The 18,314-nt window shown below is 31.2% G+C and overlaps 2 protein-coding genes across 2 annotated transcripts in view; one reads left to right on the top strand and one right to left on the bottom strand.

The window, feature by feature from the left end:
- The window catches only part of LOC106687910 (intraflagellar transport protein 74 homolog), an 11,315-nt gene extending 1,057 nt beyond the window's left edge, over nucleotides 1-10,258 (bottom strand). Inside the window, exons 1-8 of the mRNA XM_014432077.3 lie at nucleotides 10,020-10,258; nucleotides 8,409-8,549; nucleotides 7,973-8,219; nucleotides 7,582-7,778; nucleotides 7,329-7,508; nucleotides 5,560-5,778; nucleotides 5,015-5,317; nucleotides 3,722-3,946 (exon numbers count right to left, since the gene is read on the bottom strand). Coding sequence (XP_014287563.1) covers nucleotides 3,722-3,946; nucleotides 5,015-5,317; nucleotides 5,560-5,778; nucleotides 7,329-7,508; nucleotides 7,582-7,778; nucleotides 7,973-8,219; nucleotides 8,409-8,549; nucleotides 10,020-10,127 — 1,620 coding nt within the window. The 5' untranslated portion in view covers nucleotides 10,128-10,258. The remainder of the gene's footprint in view (nucleotides 1-3,721; nucleotides 3,947-5,014; nucleotides 5,318-5,559; nucleotides 5,779-7,328; nucleotides 7,509-7,581; nucleotides 7,779-7,972; nucleotides 8,220-8,408; nucleotides 8,550-10,019) is intronic.
- A 3,032-nt stretch (nucleotides 10,259-13,290) lies between these two features.
- pigeon (protein) overlaps nucleotides 13,291-18,314 on the top strand; it is a 39,686-nt gene continuing 34,662 nt past the window's right edge. The window contains exon 1 of the mRNA XM_014432082.3: nucleotides 13,291-13,434. Within this exon, the coding sequence (XP_014287568.1) occupies nucleotides 13,377-13,434 (58 nt within the window). The 5' untranslated portion in view covers nucleotides 13,291-13,376. The remainder of the gene's footprint in view (nucleotides 13,435-18,314) is intronic.

Below are 18,314 nucleotides of genomic sequence, written 5' to 3'. Positions count from 1 at the left end.
AGAGAGAGAGAGAGAGAGAGAGAGAGAGACATGCACACACAACAAAAGGTATCCTAGTATAAGCATATCCAGTTAGTCTTTCCTAATATCTGAAATTTTTGGAATTACTATTTAATTTTGACTGGTTCATAGCACTGGCATATAGTCTGTCCTTTTATTGTTGTATTATTGATTTTCTAACCTTCCTCAATTCCTCTCCAGTGCACCTAACTCTCGAATTTCTAACAATATTTTTTTTTATGGGTCTTGATAGTAAATCAGACTTAAGACTTTTTTTCTTTAAATATTTATTTATTGCTATTTACAACTGTACATTATAATACATTTAGTAAATCTGATCTAAGTTAAATTGGAGTATTACAGGCGTGTAGAGAAACTACCCATTGGTAGCACTTTAAGACTGTCATATTTTCAACTTTTTTGATCCAACATCATAAAGGTATGAATAGGAAAGAAGCCATCTACTATTTTTAATAATTTGTATTCAAATGGTGCAAAAAATTATATTTAAAACCTAATGAACAAAATCCATTATTGTAATTTGAGTTTCCTCCACTGACTAAAGATACTAAAATGGCTGGTATGTTGATGATGCCTGAGCAAATAATTGCCTTAATTATGATCACTGATCCTAATGAGGAATTGAATTCCAAAACAATTTTTTACCTTGATTTTCTGCACCGTTTGCATGAAAATTCTCAAAAAACATGAACAATATATGCAGTTGGTAGCAATTTGCCTTCAGGATGTGTCGGATGAAAAATGTGCCCGATAAGAATTAATCTTGAAATCTGATTTACTACCAAAATCTGTAAAAAAATTTCCCATTTCATAGAATATTCCTGAGTTAATCATGCTGGAGAAGTTTAGAAAATGAATAATATAAGCAAAAAATAGAACATATATCATTTTTATGACCCAGTAAAAATCAAATTAAAATTGTAGAGGGGAGGGGGCAAACACTTACAGTAGGATACCCTGTGTATACAGGCTGTGTGTATGGATTGAAGGACCATACACCAGGAGGTGATTCTATATCTCATTTGAAACAAAAATGTTAATATAAATCATGATTTGATTCTCAACAGAATGGGAAAAAATTGATATTTTGTGGTTTTGGAGCTAGTCAGTTTTTTCTGTATTAGAATCAATCTTTCAAATCTATTCAAGGTAATTAAGTAATCGTGACATTAAACATCCATATTAGCACAGACTCTATATAGAGGAAACATAAGGAGAAGGGGCACCGTAGGGGGCCCCCAACCCTTGGAAGAAAACTATTGGCCAACCAGCAATGGGGAGCATTTTTATTCAAAGATGAGTTCAGTTTCGGTCTGTACCACTTAAGACAGAGTGTGAAGAAGAATAAAAATTAGAAAAAACTGTCCAAGTTATAATTAATTACTAAATTTTTTATTATGATGAGAAGATGGTTGGGGGTGTGGTTAGAGAATAACACAAATAAGTTAAAAAACTTGTTTATTAGGGCTAACGTTTCAGCTAGAATTTCTGTACTTCATCAGGGCTAAGAATAAAAAACAAGATAACAACCAATGAATAAAAGGTTATATAGAATGATTAAAGTAAATAATTGTAGAGAATGAAAATAGATAAAAGTAAAGTAATGAAAGAAGTGGGAAATAAAATGTATATATAGGTAATTAAATATTTAAGTAAAATAACATAATTAATGAAATAAAAATATAATGAATATATTAATTTAATAATAATAATTTAAAAATTAAAGTTATGGAAAAAAAATATATGTAAGTCAAGTATTAGAATAAAACAAAATATGAAGTTAAGTAAGACAAAGAATTAATTAGAAAATATGACAATAATAATATATATGTTAAACAAAACTAATAACATGGGTAACGAAAAGTAAGAAAAAAGAGAATATAACATAAGACACACCTGACTTGGAAGTCCAAGTAAGGTCAGCAGCAAGATTCTGAGTTAAAAAGTATGTTAAAAGAGATGACGAAACTACTGAACAGATCTGTTCAAGTGGGATATTATTAAAGGATACCTTGGGGGCAGGAAGTCATAGGTTTACGATGAAGGCTAAATTTGATTTGGTGGAATTTATTTTAATCCTCCAGCTTTGACACTATTCATCAAGGGTGGTGATGTGGAATTGAAGGGTTTGGGATATAATTGATGGGTCATTATTCACTAATAATAGACATGTTTCATCAGCATACTTGGTAAGGACAGTGTTGAGATGGGTTGGAATATCAGCTGTAAAAACTGTATTCATTTTCTATTTATCCTTTTTATCTGAATTTAATAATGACAACTTAAACAATTTTTTTTTTCCAAAATTATTTATCAAATTCCACTTTCTAATATTTTTAGTTATCCGCCATTTTTAAGAGTACCATTTAACCTCAAGAGTCTCTTATGGGCTGAAACGAAAGATAATATGTGTATCATGATTGGGAGACCATAGGGCAGGAGATGATTCTACACTTTATTTGATATAAAAAAGTTCATATGAACAATGGTCCAATTCTTAACATTATAGATAGACAAAATTGATATTTGATGATTTTTGAGGGTTTTTTTTTTTTGGATAGGAAGTCACTCTAATACTATACTCAACTCAAAGTAAATATGTTCCAATTGCACCATGAAAAATTAGGTAAAGTTTTCTTTAAGAAATATGTTTTGGCTTAACTAAATGGCCGTTTTCATTTTATTTTGAAACAAACAGAATTTGTTAAAACCATTTAAAAAGTCCCTTTTCAAAAATAGGTGAAAAGAAAGACCAAAATTAAGGTGGGCTGATGATGTAAGAAATGATGATCTAGATATCGTAGAAATTGGATGGTTATCCCTTGAGAACGAGGCATTTGGTGGAGGAGACAAGGACCAACAATGGACTGTGTTGCACTGCAGAACTAGTTTTTGGTCACCTAGTAGTAAAAGATACAAAAGCATGCTTACAGCTAAGAAGATAAGAGAAGAATTGTAAAGCGGCCTTGAGATAAATGAGTGGTTTGTTTTCTGCTGCTGAATGATTGCCTATGTTGATTGTATTTAAAGATCGAAAATTATTTAAGCACTGTCAATATTATGTGGGAGGGTATTAACTAAATACTCTTGGAAAAAAGTGTAATGTTTGTAATACATATAGGAGATATCAATCAACTAAAAGTATTATTGAAGTAAATCACCCTCCAAACCTTTCCTTGTTATGTTGAAAGGGGATTTGTACCATAGAATAACTCACCTGATTGTTATAAAATATTAATTGTATTGTACAAATGCTTATACTATTGATAATAATCATAAATGAAAAATCCATATGGTTCTTTATTGAGAGAGGGAGAGGGGTAGATCATAACCATTTCCAAATGTTGGCTTGGACTAAATTTTAGTCAGTCAACTGGGTTGGTTGTAAATCACCTCCTCTCCATGAGGGCAGGGGGTTAAAGCTCATCAGCACTTAAGAACAACTATGAACAGTCAAAACAAACTTAGTACATGTGTTCCTTGTCTTGTCTTGGTGGAAATGAGTATAATTTCTTTTTTGTTCTTTACATGTTTTGTTCCTAGAAAACCGGTTCATTTTTTTTTCTTCACTAAAGCTTTATAATCCAAGTATTTCCTATTGAGTTACATGGTACTTATTAAGTTTACACTGCAAACCTTCGACCATATAGTAGCAGTTAATTTGAATTTCATTCTAAAAAAATGTTCAGTCTTTACTGACCTGTAGTTTAGTATGGCGGTTTTTAGCATTTTCTAATTGTTGTTTTACATTCTGTCTATCTTCGTTCAGTTGGACCTTAAGATTAGTTAATTCATCTTCTCTATTTTTTATATTATCATTAAATTTGATGCAGGTTTTGTATTCTTCTAAGTTTTCTTTGATCTTGTCACATTTGTAATCAAAATCTTTACTTTCTTCTGAGACTTTGACTTCCATTATTTCTACCTGTAACAGTGACTTTATTTAATATGGAAACAGTTTACAAGTCAAGATATGAAAATTTCTTGAAATGGGTTATAAAAAACAATTAATAAATTAAATAAACAATAAAAAATTATAATACATTTTTTAATACAATTCAAATAATTTTTTAGATCTGAGGATATTATTTTTCACAGTTGAATAATTTTCAGTAGTTTGTAGGTAGTATTTGGTGTGCAGTCATGCCTGTAAGCGAACACTGTCTATAAATCAGAAATATGCCAGCAACCAACACTTACAGCAGGAAAAATAATTTATGTTGATAAAGTAAGGCCTTACGCTGTTGTAGTCAATTCTGCAAGACAGTATTTTCAAATGCTGAGCTACTTGTCTCTGCAAGAGTTATAAGTAGCCAAAAAAGGAATAGGGGTTTCTCAAATCAGAGTTCGGATAAGTCAACTTTAGTCCAAATCCCAAACCCTCAGTTCATCTACACCCACTCCTGAGGTATTTGGTGATAATACACCTCACTGAAAACATATAATGCTTTGAGTTTCCATGTATGATATGAACAGAGATGGCTTCGTTATTCTGATAGGTAACTAGTACTCTAATGAAATTTCAGACATGCTCTAAAAGCCAGAACATAAGTCTTAGATTAATCCTTGGAGCTCTCAAATCTACCCCCATTGCTGCTATGGAAGTTCAGAGTGGAGTTGAACCTCTCCCACAGGGAAGAGATGCAGCTGCAATTAAGTTCTACAAATGCCTGAAAAGAGGGACTACTTCATATACCAGCCTGCTTCTGAAACTCAGCGAATTTCTCATTGAAGGTTAGAGAAGATCACAACTACTACTGCTCAAAGAACAATAGCTCTTGGTTTTACAGACATATCTTGTAATTAAATCCTTATTGAGAGGATAGTTTGCTGAAGTCTTTGAATATTAAGTTTAAAAAAATTTTTACAAACCTAAATTTGAACTACAATATTATAATTTTTAAATCTTTAACTGGGAAGTAACTATTAAATATTAAACGACCATATATTTTAAATTAGATAGAGATTAAAGTATAACTAGCAAAGCATTTACCTTTTTAAGAAATGTTTGCACTTTTTTATGCTCGGCTCGTGTAGATTCAAATGTGTTTAATAGATCAGCCGCACCATATTTATTTGTCTGCAATGATAAATAATCTGCTGCTGTTGGCATATTTGATAACTTATTACTCAATAGATTAAGTAGATTATAAAGCTGATCTTCTAAAACTTTTAAATTGTGTATCTCTTCTTGCTTTGTGACCTCAAAACCTGTTAAATAAGTTTCAATAGCCTTTCCTTCTTTAAGTAAGTCGATATATTTTGCATGTCGATTATCATACCCTTCTTCTGGCTCCTAAAAAAAGAGATCATTTAAAGAAAAAAGTAGTTTATAAATTATAGCATGTAAATCTAATCATCAAATCACATGGCCTAGAATATGTTCTTGAATATTCTATTTCTATTTTTAATATACTTCTGAAACTAAATTTCTAAGTTAAGTATGATACAAATGTCATATTTTAAAATTATTTGTTGTTTGTTCACGTATAAATTTACAAAACTGTACTTGTCTTTTTTAAAATGAAGTTAACTTACACTTGTGAAAGCAATTATTTCTTCTAAATTTTTTATCTTCTTAAGCATATCGTGAATAGCAGTTTCCATAATCAATATCTTTGAATTATCATGAACTACTTGATCCATAATGTTTTGCCTTTCTTCATCAATTGGTCTTGAAGACCTTTTTGCTATACCCTTCCATTTCCTTTTAAGATCTAGTAATTTAGTTTCAAGTTTCATGATTTCATAAGCCATCTGTAATAAAATGTATTTATGATTTTTTTTCAAACTCTCATGCATCAAAATTTATATCTAATGTTCGAGGTGATAAAGAATATTTATTGTTTAACATATTGAGCACCTTATAACCACCAGGGGAAAATTTTCAATTTTTGAGTAGACCCAATTTTTGTGGGTATAATTTTTATAAATTATTTGTATAAAGAATATTATGTTAAATGTTTAATTTCCGGTTTAGGGATGGTTTAGGTTATTTTGATTGTTGGTGGTATGGAACCACTTTGGTTCCCAATGTGTTAACTATGGGTGACATTGAAATCTCAGAAATAATCACTGTTTTTATCACCCAATTATTTAAATAATCAAAAGATATATTATTTTAACAGACTTCAGAACTGTATAAAGAGGTCTATGAATTATTGATGAAAGTTTGGATAAAGGAAGAGATATCAGAAGAGGATTTACTACACTGATAATTCCATTTCATTAGAAGAGTGATAAAATGGACTGTTATAACTATTGTAGTAAAGCACTATTAACCTCACCTAATAAGATCAGTCATGAGAATGCATAGGGTTGTTAATAGAGTAGAATGTTAAGAGAATATCAATCTATTTTCAGTCCAGGAAGATTAATAATAGATCTTATATTCTTTATTAGAATGATGCTAGAGAAATGTTATGACTGGAATATAAAGCTGCATCACCTATTCACTGATCATCCACAGTCATATAATAGCATTGAGAAGAACACATTTATAAATTCTACAAGTGTTAGACTCCTAACAAAGCTGATTAAACTTGTAATAATGACACTCTAACAAAGCAAAGGAGTTGTTAGGCCCAAGGAGAAATTTCAGAAACCTTCACAACAAATCAGGAAGTACGGCAAGGAAAACAACTTCCACTGATACTGTTGAAAGTAATAGTAGAGGTCTAATAAAATAATCCCGGGTTGTATCTATGACTGACAAACATAACTACAAAATTACTACTCAGAGTATTTGAGGAAAATACTACCTACTATAATACCTAACTAGCAAGGAGACTCATGGAGGATAAACACTAACTAGGAGTTAGTAACTAGTACAGAGCTAGTTTTCCACTGTGTACCATGGAAGATTAAAACAGTTGGAATAAGTTCAGAGAATAGAGTTCCACAAAAAATAACTGAAAAGCAGGCAAAATAGACTCTAGAGGAGGAAAAAAGGCGAGAAAGGTAGGCCCTGATTGTGCTGGAAAGATTATGTAATCTCATAAAATGTTATTATTTGTTAAATTTTTCATCCTTTGCCTTAAATAAATAATTGTTTAACTAATATAATCTGTAAGTTACCACTTCAAGCTAACAATACATTTATATGGTATTTAATTATATAGTTTTTATTAGTTGGATTAGTGGTATTTTCATTGAATTAATAATTTTTTTATTCATGTAAATCAATTTTGGGAAATTCTGTTTAAAATATTGAAACAATTTTAGAACTGTTTCTTAGTTGAAAATGAAAATATACTTGTACTACAAAAACTATTTTTAAATTGTGACACAAATTTTCTCTTACTTACCGGAAACGAATAATAGATATGCTCAGTTAAAGTATTTTTTGTTTTATTATAAACATCCATTTCTGATTGCCAATATGAAATAACTTTGGAGCTCTTGGTAAGCCTTTCATTCAAGCTACTGTATTTCTCTCTCATTTCAACCCCCATTTCTGAAATTATTTTTTCATATCTAGTTTTCTCCTAAAATCAAAGCATAGTCCATAAGTTTTAAATTCTACTAAGTTTTAAATTTCTTCTTTCAATACTTGCATACCTTTGTGAATTTTTTTTCCATTTGCCGCACTGCCTGTTCTTTTCGCAGTCTATCAGAAAAAATAACTTCAATTCTTTCTGCTTCAGAATCATTATTTTCCTTTAATTCCTTTGCTTCAATATTAAGCTTTTGTACATCACCAAAAGTATTAATATTATCAACTGCCAGATTGAGGTCAATTAGATTTCCCTGCATACCTTCATAAATTAAAAGCAAATTAAGTGATTAAACTTTTGGGTCAAATAATTCATCTTCAAATATTTTTCAACCTAATTTAAAGTAGTGAGGTACAAAATTAAATTAATAAAATATCAACATTCTGATATTTTCCTTTTATAAGATTTAATTTAAAATAATTTCTGTTGAGAAAATAATTACTGTATTTACTTACTTGTTATTTCTGTAGCTAAATCCTTAACTTTCTTTTCATAAACTAGAGAATTTCCATACTCTGAAAGTGCATCATTACAAAGGTTGTTCAAGTTATCTATTTCATCTGTCAATTCACCTATTTTAAGGTGTAAGGTACCCATATAGTAGCGTTTGTCTTGGACAAATCTGTTGACTTGTCCTCTACTGGTAGCTGTACGAACATTTCCTAGTTTTATACCACTTTTTTGTGATGCAATCTTGTCTTTCTAAAATAAAATATACACCATAAATTATTTGCTAGTTAATATAGTGTAGATGTTTTGAAAGTTTAACATTAGTACAAATGCTAATATACAAATTATTTTGGTACATATATATATTTACACCTGTAAATTAATAATATTTTCTTTCATGAATATTAGCCTCAAATTGTTTAATTTTCATTGTTAAAATACCATTGCTTTAATGACTAGAGAGTTCTTTGCTTCTTGTTCAGGAAGTTTCAGCCCAGTAGTTAGATTTGTTCTTGCACTTGATGGATTTATAGGTCTGCCAATAGAAGATGAATATAGACGCCCTGCAGTTGGTTGTCTTTCCTAAAAAATAAAACTTTAAAATATTTTAATAACCAATCTATATTTACATAGAGATATGGACATTAAAATTGACAATAATGCGTTAATTGTTGACTGTGGATATTGTATTAGGAGATAGTTGGGATGCAGTCAGTAAAGAACGCATGTAAGTAAAAATATATTTTATTTTTCCCAATTTAGGCCTTTATCAGGGCTAAGAACAAAAAACAAGATAACTACTATAATGAATAAAAGAAAATACAAAAAAAACTATAAATAAATTATTTTCCTGTTATTCTATAATTATTTTTATTCACTATTGTTGTTACTTTATTTTTTGTTCTTAGCCCTGTTGAAGGCCTGAAATTCTGGCCGAAACATTGGTCTTAATAAAATAAATTTTTACTAATTTTTGTTATTCACTTGCACACCCAACCATCTCCTCATGTGACATTAAAATTGGATTCAAATCAATATTATTGTTATACTTTTTTTAAGCAAAGTGTAAATTTTCTTCAATTTTAGTTTATTATTAGTTAAACATGAAAATTTAGTTTTGATGAATGTATTTCTCAGTTTTTTAAATTCAAATAGCATCAGAAAAAGAAATTTTGGGTGGAAATAGATATATGAATAGAAGTCATAAAGACACTTTATAACTTCTTCAACCAAGCAGTTTTACAGATTTTTAAATGTTGTTATAGAAAGTTAGAGCCTATTCCTAAGATATATCTCTTGGAAAAATAGAATAATAAAGGATACACTGATATGAAAAAAAAGGCTAAAATCATATATTAAACCATCTCTGAAGGTTTGCTCCCTGAAATAGGATTAAGAGAACTTTTTTCTGTTCTGCTATTAAGAACTAATAATGTTTCTCAATTCTATAAAGGGGGGTATAACAAAAGTTAGCATAGACTAATTGAGCAGAATGTTATTTGTTGTATAAGAAAAAGCAAAACAAGCATAATGTATACCTATCTTCCATCCAAACAGTTGAGCCATTCATTCGAAAAACATGGTAACTGCAATTTGTAATAAATTGAAGTTTTTTGTATCACTGGGTTTTTCAAGGCTGATTTCATTCATAAGTTATAGAAAGGATATTAAGAAAATATGTTTTCTAAAAAGAATAATGCTGATATTAAGTTGTGGTAAGTGACTGCTGGTTAAAGATAAAACATTATTATTAACAAACAATTTAACATTGTAAAAGTTTTCATTTTTAAAGTTACCATGTTTCATGACCTAACACTTCAATTTTTATAAGCATGAATCATATCATAAAATTTAAGTAATATAATATATTATCACAATATATTACTGTTATTTCTTGAATTGTGAAGTTAAAGACTTTCCAATAAAAAAAAAGTTTGGGATAACAATATCAAAGAAATTAGAAAATATAGGCATTGTATTTGGCTTAGATTACATAGTAAATGTCTATAAATAAATAAAAAATGGAGAAATTTTATTATTTCAAAGACTCACAGTAAATGCTGAAGAACTAAAACCGCTATGTGATTCTTCACTACCAGTGGAAGAAGTTCTTTCTTTCATTCTGCCACTTCGCTTCCTGACAGTATAATCTGATTCCATTATATACACGAATTACAATGTCTAAATCATTAATATTAACTCTGACAACAAATTAATCATTCGAAAAGAATAAATGTTCTTTCCCTTCGATTTACGATACTATATCTTGAAACTTCGTTTGTAATACAGTAGCCAAGGAAACGGCCCAGCTTGTATTATAGCTGCTTTACAAGGGATTCAGAGTGTTGTACAAATATTTGGAATTGTTTAACTAAATTTACGTACTACAGGCGCTAATAATACTAATAATAATTATAGAATTTTAAAATTCTAACATTTTAACAATTCTAAATTTTCGTTTTAGCCTGTGTACTTTAGTGTTATTGCCATAAGATATTAATGAAGTGTCCTACTGCTAATACTAAACACTATATATTTTATATATATATATATATAAAAACGTATGTATGTATATATGTTTGTGTCCACGGCAAATAATTGTACAAACACTTCGAATTAATCACAAAATGTTAGTGCAACCTTTTATATAATGTTTTCCAATTATTATATTTTGATAGCATTTGAATTAGTTATTGCGGCGTTATCTATGACAGAGGGGAAGAACTACCACCTTCATCACTGCTTGGTGGATTGTCAGAAATATTGTGTGATGTTAATTTTTTAATTTAAATGTTAATATTTCATTGTTTTCAGTTAAAACTAACATTAGTACTGTTTGTACACAGTACCTTGACAGCATATTAAATAAACAATCTGTAGCTGCACTAAGTCGTGAGCTCAAGCGATAGTTACTAAGAACACACTCATAGCGCCAGCGCTCCCTGGAAGGCGTTCGAAACCCACTGACCAAAGTCATAACATTTGGACCAATACCAGACAATTTATTATTAACCTTGTGTAAATCAGGCAAACAAGACAGCCGTGCGTGTTGGGGTTTGGGTCCCAGAGCGCTCGGCTCGGAACGTTCAAAGTAGTCGCTGAGGTTGGCCAAAAGGACCACTAGGCCCACTTGCTCAACTAGATTCCCCCCCCCCCCCCAGTTACCAATAGCAATACCAAACTCTGTAAATAGGAAATTATTGCCTCTTTGTTGAGACAAGGAGTAAGGTTACCTCCGAATCCCTATAGGACTCTACCAGGATGTATCAAGTTTTAATTTTTTTAGTAAATGTTTCTGGTGGGTCAATTATTCATTTTGTAGGACCGCCACAGAAATGAAAAGATTTGACCCCTCAGGCAAGATTCAAACTGGTGCCACCGCTGTTCCCAGGCTGCAAAGACCTGCGCCTCAACCACCTCAGACGCCCCAAGGATGTTTCTACTAAATCAAAAAGTATTTTTTGAGGTATTATTTCAATACTTTTCCATCTTCCTTTCTATTCTCCAAAGAGTACTGCAAACCGGTCTCCCCTCAGGCTTTTGTCTGCTATATGAGAGGACTGGTTCTTTCAAGTGTTGTGGTAAAGTCAAAATACGGTTGCCTTTTCGGTTATCCTTTGTCTATTCTAGTTATATTATGAGACTGGGTTGAGTATGTCCGGAATCAAGAGGGATATGGTCTGTAATGCTGGCGGTATGGTAATGTTCTATTATCTTCGTAACGTACTTCCAATACAAACTGTATGGTAAAAAGCTTTATAACGTTCAAGCGGGTTACACGTTTGATAGCAATCCAGATGTCTTTATCACCCATAATCGTCTTTTTGATTACTGTGGGGTCAAACCAAGTGTGACTGAGCTATCATAACAACAAGTGCTCGTAAGTTCACAGTCGAAGCGTATACATATGGCAATTGATTCACTTAAATAACATGTACAATAAAGTGTGACGGTAAATATTGTCATGACTGCAACTCCCGAAGAGTTCACAACCTGGTTGTGCCTACGACAGCTGGTACACTGGTGATGACTGAATACTAATGCACAGAACCAGTATTTTATATTCAATATAGGTAATAAATTTTACTCTTGTACTGATGCAAAATGAAGTATTTTATTAATTTAAAAAGTACAATAATTCTAGTAAATGGAAAAAATAGAAAATACTCAAGAGCTGAGAGCTTTTTTATTTGTCAATCATTAACTGAAGATTGACTATTTTCGAATAAAATACTCTGTACTCTTTATTTCTTACTCAATGTATTTTAATTTAAAGAAAGTTCTTAAATCTAGGATTTTCCAACTTTTAAAATTATTGGGGGATAACATCTCCTCTACCTCCCTTGGTAACGACGTCAATGATTCATCAAAGTTGCGCATTTGTTTTCTAAAAAAAATAAACCAATTCAATTAGCACTATAATAAATGAAATCAATTCCGTCATTTGTGGCCTTTAATTTGTTTTCTATGAATCTTAGCACAGAATTACCAATCCAATTATCTCCATACTTCGCATCACCTTCGTGCCATACATAGAGAGTTACGTCTGTTGATTTCAACTCGAAAATCGTGAAGTTCAGGTCCAAATATGCCACTGTTTGTGAATAAAACTGCTTCCAACTTGCCGCAAAGGAAGATGTGTCATTCAAGAAAACAATTCAAAAACCTCTTGCAAATAATGAAACAACTAAACTTATGGCGTTGTTCAAGAAAGATGGAGTACAGTTTAATACTGGCATATCTGTGCCATAAGATGCCGTAAGATGTGCCATTTTCAATGGTGAAACTACTTTATTTTTCGAACACGTTAAGCAAAAAATCCAAATAACCCTTTTGTTTTTATTTGTGCCACTATTCAAGCAAAGCAGCGACATATCAGCAAATTATAACTTAACCAAAACATAAGTATGGTGCGGGACGGGAGGAGTGAAAATAGATGTGTCTGTAAATATATGCTTCATAAATCTGGCATTGTCTGTTCAGTTCCAAAACTTATTGTTTTCTGCTATATGTCATTTATGAGGACTTAACAGATCTGTAATTTAAAAAGGAGTGGACATATCTAAAAAAAAATTTCATATTTTTCCGAGTCTTTACAAATACAACATTTGTGCAAAATTTGAAAACAATCCGAGATGGTAAAGTACAAAAGTTATTTTATAATCTTCAAATTTATTTTTGTTATTGATAATATTTAGCTTATTACTTTCTACACTTAGCTCGGAAAAACTCTACTAACTCTATTTTAAATTCAGTTATGATTGAAAATAAATAAAGTTTTCTTTATGTTCTTTGTTGTGTCAAAGTAGCCTATTAGGTAACCTCCCTGTATTTACTAACTTCTTGTTTGTTTATTACTTGTAATAGAATAATGTTTTAGTTAAATGTTGGCACAATTATAAATTTATAATGACGAACATGAAATTACTTTGTGATTATAAACAAATATTATCCAATTTTTCTGATTGTAAGTAAGATTATTTTATATGAGTATTGGGATTGTTATATGTTTATGGATGTATTATTTATCTATTTAAAAATATATTTGTTACTAATGATATTTTAATTTTTCCTTTACCTTCTTCCTTTCCTTTTAATATTATCCCTTCTTTGTGCTGGTTATAGAAGCTGAATAGTGATGCTATGTATTCCTATCTAAGCTTATCAGTTTTTAATGTATTTTGTTATCACTCATACATATACAAACACACACACACACACACATTCTCCTTTACTCTCCCATTCACAATCTAAGAGAGTTCCAGCAGTTATTTACTAAATAACTGATAGAAGTAGGCGCACAGGGCATGTAGCTGTCCTGCCCCTCTAGAAGTTAGAAGTTATGTTTGACATCAGTTCCGTTGGGTGGTAAGGATGGATAAGGAGGTGTTTTAATTAGTAGGAATCTTAAAGTTGTGTACTTTCATTCACACATCATCTCATAGAAAAATTTCCACCTTCCCTTAAGAAACAACAACGCATTTACACATTTATGTATAATAATTTCATTCACAATTGAATTTACCTATATTTAGATTGCTTTATTGTCCTGCACTTTTATCTATGTATTCTATTGAAATTTACTTAAACAATGTTGTTTTTATAAATAAAATCATGGAATAAAGCATGCAAAACATTGTAGAGACTGTAGTTTAAAGTTTTTTGCACTCAATTTTTGTTTTTTATTGAGCTTCTGTAAAAAAATCTTCTGTGTTAATGATTTTACTGCATTTAACTTTTATGGACCTTATTTCTAAATACATTGTTGGTACGTGGCTTTCATTTATTATTATGGTTTAGTATTGGTAAGTATTAAACATTACTTTTATTACTCTTAAATTATAGCTTAGTTTTTTATTTGTAATCGATTGATATGGATGGTATGACTTGGTAAGGATATTGAAGTTTAGTAGTAGCATATTTTTATTTAAGGAGATATTAAAATGTAGTTTTAAAATTTTATGAATCCATGTGCCAATTTGCCCACTCTTTGCATTTTTCTGCTTGTATGCTTTTTATTCTGTTTTGTATACTTACCGTGATTTTTATTTTTTAAATGTAAATACCATTCTGTATATGTATATTGCCATATGTATATGTTATCGTCCATAGCTATATTACTCACCTAGATCATTACAGTATTTGCACATACAATTTGGAATTTTATAGTTAATACTGCATTTAGAATCTACTTACATAGATCATGTTTACTGATAAAATATGTTCATTACTATATTCATATCCAAGATTTTGATAAATCTGTTTTGTCAATTCATGCAACTTTGTTGAGTCTGAATTAGCAATTAACTTAAGACTTCTTAAGTTGATACTGTTTTGATATGTATGTGGAATACATTTGTATAATTAATGTAATTTCCCTTAACAATGTTATTTCTTTTGATGTTCGTTTTGTATCACCAGTCACATATTGCTTCTTAATTTAAATTAAACTGTCGTTATCAATGTAACTCGCTAGTTTTAAGAAATTAGATTGAATATATGTTTTCAACACTGTAAATTGGGTGATTTTATCCAAGATTCCGTGATTCCATTCTTCCAAATACTCTACAGATCCTAGTATCCTCTCTCGTTTTTACCCACTTCTACTATGGTTCCTTAGTCTACAGAGGGCTATCTGCTGGTCTAGAGTTGAGACTGAAGGGACTCATGAATTGCTCCCATTGGTAGGTATACCAAGTTGAAGAGGCTCTATCCAAGCTCCCGAAGGCAATACCTCTTTGGTGTTTTCCTAGTTCTTAAAATAAAAAAACTTAGCTATATCCTTGATCTCCTCACTCTTCGCTCATCCATCCATTCATTAAACACCAGATTCCAAATGATTGATTTATATATGCCCTCCTATAAACCACCTCCTTAAGCAAATCCTTCGTCATATGTGCAACCTCCTGGAATTCTCTTCCTATTTCCATTCGCCAATCCTCATCCATTCTTTCCTTTAAACAACACTTATTCCTTCACTTATTACTTAACCGAACCTCCGCATCATTGTGAACAATATAAATAGGCATAAATATAAGAAGATGATCAGGGTTGCGGTCAAAAACACAAAAACCCTGACCATCTTCTTATATTTAAATCTTTACGGTCAACTATATATACATTTATAAATAGGCATATATTTATATGCATACATTATAAACAGTAGTTTAGCCTAGATCTCAATGTAATTTCATTTTGCTTACTGGAAACTTTTAAACATTTGCCAGACAAATAATCTTAATGTCTGAACCATGTATTTATTCTTAGGGGACATATGTCCCAGAATAAAATAATTTTTTTCATTTCATTTCATTAACTTTGCTTGTTTTTCAAAAAAATTGCTCTGTTCAAAAATGTTGGATTTAAGTGTCATTGGGGTTGGCCAACCTTTTCTTCTCTTGGCATCTCTGAGTTATGGAGCCCTGGAGATTTTTTATCATCCCAAAACAGCTCATTTCTTTTCAGTCAAGAGATTTTTAGTGGTGTTAAACTTTGGATTGTGCAGCCTATTTCAACAAGATGTAAGTTATGTATATAAATGATTGACTGTATTTTTCTGAATATGAAGGAGATGGTCGGGGTGTTTTTTATTTATTTATTTCCAACTTCCCCTGCCTTACACGCAATACAGGTGTGCAGCAGCAGTTCGATGTTACATATCCATCATCAAACTACTGCTAGTAAATCAATTAACAATTTATGATTCATTAAGTTTTCTTATTGGTTTTCAGTCTTTTGCGTCTTCCGTCCGCAGGCATTCCAGGGGCTGATCTTCTTCTCGATGAATATTGAAATGGCTTGGTTCAATAATCGTTTTCCACCCGTATACAAATTCTTTGTAATACGGGTAGTTTTCTTTGCTTAATAGCTGAGGGAAGTCGTTCTCTGTGAGGGCGTAGAGTCCGGTTTCCCTCGACAATCTGGCCCGTAATGCATCAAATGCGATACAGTCTATGATGATGTGTTCGGCAGTCTCTGGAACACAACTAGGGCATAGGTGGTCGATATCCATCCCGTGGATAGGATTGGCCATGATGCTTGGCTCGAAATCCCCCATACCCTGTTAGAAATTGAGAGATTTTGGTCGGGAGTGTGGTCTAAAAGGAGCAAACAATAGTTAATTAAATAAATAATAACTAAAATAGTGTTTACCCCCCCCACCGACCATCTCCTTCATATTGAGATGTAAATTAAATTAGCTACGCAGTTTATTTAGGTCAATAACGAGGATTGACTATTGTTGTTTTGTTTAATTTGTTTTATTAAAACTAAAATTCGGGGGAGGGGTGGCTACATCACTTGGATCATGAGCATCTTTGAAATATGGAATATCTTTGTCCACATAGATATTTGCTGTTATCTTCTTTTTATTACTATTACTAAAATGGAACTGGAAAGCATACTGGAGGGGTGAGTACTTTGGTCTTCAAATGACAGAGCACTAGTACTTTAACAGACAATGGAGAGGAAGACCGTGAACCAGCTCTTTTTCTAGATCTTTATGGAACCAGCCAACCTAACGTAGCACATTAGATGACCTACATTAAACCTTTGTAATAATGGATGCATAGTAGTGTTCATCTACAAGTATCCAAAATTTTAAAAGGAAGATGGTGATGGTCTGGGGGTAGTCAAAGAAAAAACTCATATAGTAACTATTTAATTTTACTAATAATAAAACTATTTTATTACTATTTGAGTTTTTCCCTTTGACCGCACCGGGACCATCTTTTATTATTATACACGGTCAAGCAACGATTTTCTATTAGGTCCAAAATTTTATTGCATGAAATGAAAAATCGATCCTTATTCTGGGACACTTTGTCCCCTAAGAATAACAATCTTGAACAATTTCAATAGCTTTTGTCTAGCTACATTAACTGATTCTAAACATAATTCATAAAACTATAATAATAATTACATGCATAAAATATAAACAAAAGATACATATTTATTCAAGCTTATACTGATGTTTATTATTTACAAGCTCAGAGAAGATAAATAATTTGATTGATCTCTCTACAGATTGGATAAGGGTAAGGAGTTCCAAAATGAGGATTTTCCAAAGGAGGTAGTTCTATGAGAAGGGATGTACAAATCAGTGGATTGGTATCTTGTGTTTAAGAGGTGAATAGAAAAAGATAGGGTGAGGTCAGTGATATAGGAAGGTTTTTTGGTTATTAGGGATTGAAATATAAATAAGGCATTTGCAGTCGAGATGTGGGAGGATACTAGAAGGTGGCAGGTACTTTAAGGAAATGAATCTCAGGATCTTAGGAGTTGTTTATGGATTGAGATGGTTTTTTGAGAGATGTGGCTATTCCATGTTAAGTGCTGATCAATGGTGACTCCTACATTTTGTATGGTGTTTTGAAACTGGATAGGTATGTTGATGTATAATAATGGGCAGTAAGGAAGGTTTTAAACTGACAAGAATGGCCTTGGGTTTTGCTGGACTTAAGCTCATCTTATTTTCCCAAGCCCAACGGTGTATGCTGGATTGTATACTTTAAAAATGGACAAAGTTGCCCCAGTTGATCAGTATAAGACATTCTGGATATTTCATTGAAATGTACTCCCTAAATTTTAAAAAAATAAAACGGTTTTATTAATTTCATGTTTCAGTCTTCCTCAAAATGAAAATAGTTTGTATCATTTTATAGATTATAGGTTTAAACTTGATGTGTTTATAAAACATTTGTTACTTTTTGCTTGATAGTTGATTAATAGTTATAAAATTGTTGTCATCTTTAAATTTAATCGAATAAATATGGAGAAGATGGTCAGGGTTGTGTTTAAACTATTTTGTTCTGTTTTTATCGCTACCCTGAACATCTCCATATTTTA

Source organism: Halyomorpha halys, unplaced genomic scaffold, assembly GCF_000696795.3.
Source record: "Halyomorpha halys isolate HHAL.00 unplaced genomic scaffold, Hhal_1.1 Scaffold1024.1, whole genome shotgun sequence".
Lineage (NCBI taxonomy): Eukaryota > Metazoa > Arthropoda > Insecta > Hemiptera > Pentatomidae > Halyomorpha > Halyomorpha halys.
The sequence above is the reverse complement of the archived record's forward strand: the minus strand, read 5'-3'. Positions and strand labels throughout refer to the sequence as shown.